This window comes from Mastigoproctus giganteus, chromosome 10 (genome assembly GCF_048544385.1).
Source record: "Mastigoproctus giganteus isolate SK-2022 chromosome 10, ASM4854438v1, whole genome shotgun sequence".
Lineage (NCBI taxonomy): Eukaryota > Metazoa > Arthropoda > Arachnida > Uropygi > Thelyphonidae > Mastigoproctus > Mastigoproctus giganteus.
The window spans coordinates 198,476,500-198,483,448 of NC_143584.1; the positions used below are offsets into that span (position 1 = coordinate 198,476,500).

A 6,949-nucleotide genomic window follows, 5' to 3' on the forward strand; every position below is an offset into this window, starting at 1 on the left:
TCTCCCGTGCACGAATTTAAACGTGCGTTTTGAGACAGTCTGAACAGGAAAATTTCTTTCCAAAATTATGAAAGCTGCAAGATTGTTCCCCTGTATGAATAAGATGCCTTTCAAGATTCCCAAAAAAGGTAAAACTCATTTCCACAAATTTGGCAACTGAAAGGTCTCGCCCTATAAGAATTCTAAGATGCCTTTGGAGATATACTGAAGGGGAAATTTCTTTCCACAAATTTCACTGATGAAAGTTTTCAACCCAGTATGAATTCTAAGACGCCTTTTGATATTCCCTCTAAGAGATAAATTTTTTCCACAAATTTTACTGCTGAAAGGTTTCTTCTAGGTGTGAACTGTTGCGTGGAACTTCAATTTAGCTGGTGCTTTAAGTCGCTTCTCGCATTGCATTTCGACTGTCGAAAGTTTATTTTTTCTGTATGAAAAAGACGAGATCATACTGCAATGCGAAAAGTGCATGCTACACGGTAAGTTAGACAACTGAAAGGTCTTCTCAGTATGCTTTTGTTAAAGGTTTTTGCAGCATCAGCAACTCGTGTTGTATTGCTGTGGTCTTTTTTTTTTTTTTTTTTTCTTTTGTGTGTGCACTTGCTCATTGATTTCAGTTCTCCTGTAGTTTAAACTGCTTCTGACATTTCTGACAGCTGAAAAGTTTTTATATGCGTGCACGCAACTCACTATGTGATTTCAATTGTGCTGCTGTTTTAAGCTGCTTTTCACATTAATGACAGATGAAAGATTTATACCTCTATGAATCCTAAGATGGCACTCGAGGTTCCATAAAAAGCAAAACAGCTTTCCACATATTTTACAGCAGAAAGGATTCTCCTTTGTGTGCAAACGCGTATGTCATTCTAGCTCTCCTGATGTTCTTAACTGCTTCTCGCATTTCTGACGACTGAAACTTTTCTCATTTGTGTGCACTCGCGAAAGAGATTTAAATTCTTTCGATGTTTTAAACTGCTTTTTACATTCCGAACAGCTGGAAGGTTTCTGTTCTCTAAGAATTCCTATACACCTTTTGAGATTCTTTGAGCAGGAAATCTTTCCACAAATTTCGCAGCTGAAAGGTTTCTCATTTGTGTACACTTTGGTATGTGAATTCAATTTTCCTGATGTTCTAAACTGCATCTCACAGGTTGGACAGGTAAAAGGTTTCTCATTTGATTGAATTCTAAGGTGACATTTGAGATTCGCTGAACAAGAAACCTTCTTTTCACATATTTTACAGCTGAATGGTTTCTCCTTTGTGTGCACTCGCGTATGTAATTGCAATTCTCCTGATGTTTTAAACTGTTTCTCGCATTTCTCACAGCTGAAAGGTTTCTCCCCTGTGTGAATTTCAAGGTGCCTTTTGAGATTCGTTGAACAGGAAATCTTCTTTCCACAAATTTCACAGCTGAAAGGTTTCTCCTTTGTGTTAACTAGCGTATGTGATTTGAATTTTTGTGATATTTTAAATTGCTTCTCGCATTTCTGACAGCTGTAAAGGTTTCGCTCGTGTATGAATTCTAACATGTCTTTTGACATGCGTTGATTGGGAAAACTTCTTTCCACAAATTTCACAATTGAACGGTTTTTCCCCTGTATGAATTCTAAAATGATATTTGAGATTCCCTGAACAGGAAAACTTCTTTTCGCATATTTTACAGCTGAATGGTTTCTCATTTGTGTGCACTCGCGTATGTGATTTCAATTGTCCTGATGTTTTAAACTGCTTCTCGCATTTCTCACAGCTGAAAGGTTTCTCCCCTGTATGAATTCTTATATGCGTTTTGAGATTCGATGAACAGGAAAACTTCTTTCCACAAATTTCACAGCTGAAAGGTTTCTCATTTGTGTGCACTTTGGTGTGTGATTTCAAATTTTCTGATGTTCTAAACTGCTTCTCGCAGGTTGCACATGTAAAAGGTTTCTCTTTTGTATGAATTGTAAGGTGACATATGAGAATCCTTAAATAGGAAAACTTCTTTTCACATATTTTACAGCTGAATGGTTTCTCATTTCTGTGCACTCGCATATGCATTTTCAATTCTTGTGATGTTTTAAACTGCCTTTCGCATTTATGACAGCTGAAAGGTTTCTCTCCTGTATGAATTCTAGAATGTGTTTTGAGATTCTCTGATCGGGAAAACTTTTTTCCACAAATTACACAGCTGGATGGTTTCTCCTTTGTGTGCACTAGCGTATGTGCTTTCAATTGTCCTGATGTTTTAAATTGCTTTTCGCATTTCTGACAGCTGAAAGGTTTTTCCCCTGTATGAATTCTACGATGACATTTAAGATACGATGAATTGGCAAACTTCTTCCCACATATTTCACAGCTGAAAGGTTTCTCGCCTGTGTGAATTGTAAGATGCGTTTTCAGATTCCCTGAAGCCGAAAACTTTCTTCCACAAATTTCACAGCTGAAAGGTTTCTCTCCTGTATGAACTTTAGAATGTGTTTTGAGATTCACTGATAGGGAAAACTTTTTTCCACAAATTACACAGCTGAATGGTTTCTCCTTTGTGTGCACTAGCATATGTGATTTCAAATGTCCTGATGTTTTAAACTGCTTTTCGCATTTCTGACAGCTGAAAGGTTTATCCCCTGTATGAATTCCAGAATGTGTTTTGAGATTCGCTAATCGGAAAAACTCACTTCCACAAATTTCACAGCTGAAAGGTTCCTGATTTGTGTGCACTTTTGCATGTGTCTTCAATTCCTGTGATGTGCTAAACTGCTCTTTGCATTCCTGACATTTGAAAAGTCTCTCGCCTTTATGAACTCTACGTTGTGTAAGATTATCTGAATAGGAAAAATTCATCTCACAGTTTGGACAGATGAAAGGTATGTATGGAATGTGAAAGGTATGGAATGTATCTAAAAATATGAAATGGAAAGTGGAATGTATATAAATTTCCACGAATTGGCGAACTTCTCACATTTTGAACAGGTGAAAGGTTTCTCTACTGAATGAACTCTTACATGATGTGTCAGATCACAGGAACGAGAAAACTTCTCACAAGTTGGACAAGTGAGAGATATCTCCTGCATGAAGTTTAATATTCATTATAACATTAGGTGTAGGGGAAACTGAGTGGCACAGTTTGTAATGATTTTTTTTTGACGACAACACTTTGCTCATGTTGACACTATAGAATTTTTTTCGATAATAATATATATAAAGATTTCCATTTGAAAATTTCACTCTTTACATCAGACCAGACAGCGTGGGGATACTACAAACTCCTTGTTTTTAAATCAGTGAATTTTCAGGGTCACAAGAATTCTTCCTTATTCATGTGGGTGTTTTTTACTTATTTCCTTATTGTCAAATATCTTATTCTCGTAGGTTTCACAGGTGAAAGGTGTCTCCCTTACATGAACCTTAGTATACATTGTCTGATAGGTAAAACCGAGTTGCAGAATTAGTAGCGTTTTTTAAAATTCATTTTACATCGAGAAACATAGAATTTGCAGGGATTAACAGACAGAAATTCGTTTAGATAGTGGTACACATAAATATTTCCCTTTGCAATCAGAGATCATAGTGATAGTACATGCATTCTGCATTTCTTGTTGTTAACTGAATGAATTTTCAGGTTATTCTCAGTTCCTTTTATCGATGTGGTTTTTCTTGACTTATTTTGTTATAATATTTGTACGTTATATTTTCTAGCTGTTCTCCAACTTTCCTTGAACAGTCCTGTGAAAGGGAAAAAAGAAATATATATATAAATAAAATTTCATATTCAATGAATAAACTTATAATAGAATTTGTTTTCGATTAAATGGGTAGTTTTAATGTTAAGTGGTTTATTTTTTTGAAGTGAGCAGCAAATTTCAATCCTACTTGTAAAAGCACTCTTTAATACCCAAATTATGACTATAGTTATATTTTAATCCTTTATGTATTATAAAGAGAAGGATTGAAATTATTTGCTAACATTTTCTTAAACAATTGATGCATTTTATCCAGTAATACGGTTAACATATTATCGCATTTTCATAATTACCATAAAAATATAATTTCACTTCTCTTGCTTTCACAGAGTAGCTGTTTACCGAATCAAGGAAAACAGGGTTCCTTTTCCTGAAATTTCCAGTTCTATTCATTCACTTGGGGAGGGAGTTCACTTTTCTTGTTCAATCCTAGACAGAGAGAGAGAGAGAGAGAGAGAGAGAGAGAGAGAGAGAGAGAGAGAGAGAGAGAGAAATACTGTTTTGGTGGGGAGAAGGCCAGGAGATTGCCAGAAATTGCTGGAAATCGGAAGCCTTCTCTAAAAAGGATGGAAGACACGCCCACGGAAGAGTGTAGGGGACGAATGGGAATTGCAGGGAAAGGGGTGAAAGGGTGAGCGATTGGTCAGAGAGAAAAGCTTAGAAAATTTTGAAATTCAGAGTGGAAAAAAAAAAAGTTTTGAAGAGAGTCTTTGGAAGTGCGTGGAGGTAGACAGACGTGTGGTAGAATCGTTGTTGAGTTTGGGGTGATAGTTTAGTAATGGGAAGGAAATTTTCCTTGTGAGAAATTTTGTAAGTCTAAAGTTGGGGAAAGAATGTGTCCATGTGGAAGAAAGAAGATACAGAGTGGCCAATGAATACAACAACAGTGTGAGAAGCTGATGAAATTCACAGTGAAGGAAGGAGAGTGCCCAAGGAGAATTCTAGAGAATGATGTAAAGAAAGGATCCTTATTCAACTCAGCAGAGCAGTGCCCACGGGAGAGCGAACCTCAGGTAGATTGATGTATTCCAAGGATGAACAACCGCCCGCCTTCAAGTCTACGCCGTTACGCTGATGGTTATGGCAGCCCTGAATAAAAAGAACACTCGGGAAACTGAGTAAGTGATAGTTCAGTAAGGAAAAATCTTAAGTTAGTGAAGGAAGGATTCTAGGAGAAATACTTAACCTATGGGAGAAAGCTAAATGTAATTGCACCCATGTACACAGAGTTCTAGAGAAATTAAGAGTAGGACCTTATGGTAAAAGTTTATTAATGGGTAGAAAGGATACTTTGAGATAATAGTTAATTTTGGGGGAATGATTAATTAGGTAACAAAGCATTGTAGTTGAATGTGATATTATAGTGAATTTGTATTTATAGAGAGTATAACTTAGTGTGATAGTAATTGTTTAAACGGATAAAACACTGTTTGAGTGCCCTGCTAGTTAAAGAATTATAGGATTAGATACGGGAAGATGGTTAATTACATTGGTTGATTATGAATGATGAACAGGTCTGTAGTTGAGGAAAGGATTTTCTAACTGAGATATATATGTATATATATATATATGTGTACGTCATAATTTTGGAAAGGGATATAAATATATATATATAGCTACTTGAAATTGTTTATTACCATGCTGAAAGCCACTTGTAGACCTGCTAGGACAGTTGATTGGTAGAAAATCTGATGTAAAGATTATGAGATGTAATGTGAACTCCTAGATCTGTTACAATCCAAGGATGAGACACATGAAGAACATGATGATATATATATATGCATAAAAATTCTGTAGTTTGAATTACAAGGATATTTACACAGATAAGGCCTATCAGTCTAACAAAGCCACACATAATAAAGTTCTCAGTTAATCGTAGCTATTGATTGTCAATAAATATTATTATGGTTTGGTACTTAAGTGTCTGTCAGTCATTTTGAGCTTCAGCCAATCCAGAGGAGGAATACAAAAAAATAGAGACCCCCTTAGAGTCTAGAATCTTCTGGGAGACAAACAAATCAGGTGTAAAGTGGGAGGGGACAAAACGGGGGGCATAGTAGAGTACAGGGAATAATTAAATAAGACCTGTAAAATAAGGGAGTTGGAATTTGAAACAAATTAAATAAATAAAAGTTATATATATATAATAAAAAATATATATATATATAAAATATATAATACAAAATAAGCCAAAAGAAGCATCATCATCATTCCCCCCCCCCCACACACACACATTCTTATCAGAACTAAAGAACTGAAAGGTCTTGGGCAGGACACATAGCTCGAACACACGATGACAAATGGACTAAGAAAATAACAGAATGGTACCCAAGAGGAGCTAGAAGAAAACCTGGAAGACAGAGGCGGAGATGGATGGATGAAATTCATGAGTTTGTGGGTAGTAAATGGATGGACAGTGCTCAAAACAGAAGGAACTGGAAAGCTACTAGAGAGGCCTTCATCCTGAAGTGGATTGAAAATGGCTGATGATGATGATGATGATGATGATGATGACCGAACTGAATCCTTACCCAATCGTATTTTGTTTTGGTGTCATTTAAAATCTATCAATATGAAACGGAGAATAGCCATTTTCTACTTGCAACTTCGGCCACATCGCTGAATGATCACATGATCGTTTCGAGAATGACATCGCAGATGTAACTTACAACCCCTTTATAAAGCAGATGAAAATATTACCTCCATTCCGTCATTCTGGCAAACGGAATTTTAGCAAAATTCTTGAAGTTGTTACTGCATTAAATCATGCGTAATATGATTTGTAACCTCTTTCAAATACATTTAAGAAATGGTCAGTGACAGTGTAAACTGCACCCAAATAGTGGGAGGAACGAAACTTGTTGATCCCTGCAGTGACGTCACGCCTCCTCGGAACTCAACTGGATGTACCAGCTTGTAAAGATTAACCGAAATTCAATAAAAAATAAAAGAATTTCTTACCGTACAGTTTTCCGAAGAAAAGGAATCAGCTAAACTTTGATAACTCCTCAACTTAAACCTTCTAGAAGGTCTCATTTACTTTTTTGCATTAACAGTCACACGAGGGAAAAGTAGAAGGATGAATGCAATAAAGGTTAAGACAAGTAAAACAACACCTACGTGATGATGTCCACTTCACACAGAAACGTTACAGAGTGAATGGCTCTGTTTAATGGCCTCTTTCTTTCTTTAATGGTTCCCACCTTTCCTCTAATCTTGATTGGCTAAA

General features: G+C 36.2%; 1 protein-coding gene across 1 annotated transcript; it reads right to left on the reverse strand.

Annotated features, from left to right (window-relative positions):
* Positions 1–1,468: 1,468 nt before the first annotated feature.
* Positions 1,469–3,158, reverse strand: LOC150079751 (uncharacterized). The gene has a single exon (XM_090383215.1). It carries the CDS (start codon positions 2,819–2,821, stop codon positions 1,469–1,471), a length of 1,353 nt encoding a protein of 450 aa, XP_090239341.1. The 5' UTR covers positions 2,822–3,158.
* Between the last annotated feature and the right edge of the window lie 3,791 nt (positions 3,159–6,949).

Bases quoted from the DNA above. Each gene is read 5' to 3' on its own strand.
- LOC150079751 (XM_090383215.1), bottom strand. From the start codon at position 2,821: ATGAATTTTTCCTATTCAGATAATCTTACACAACGTAGAGTTCATAAA.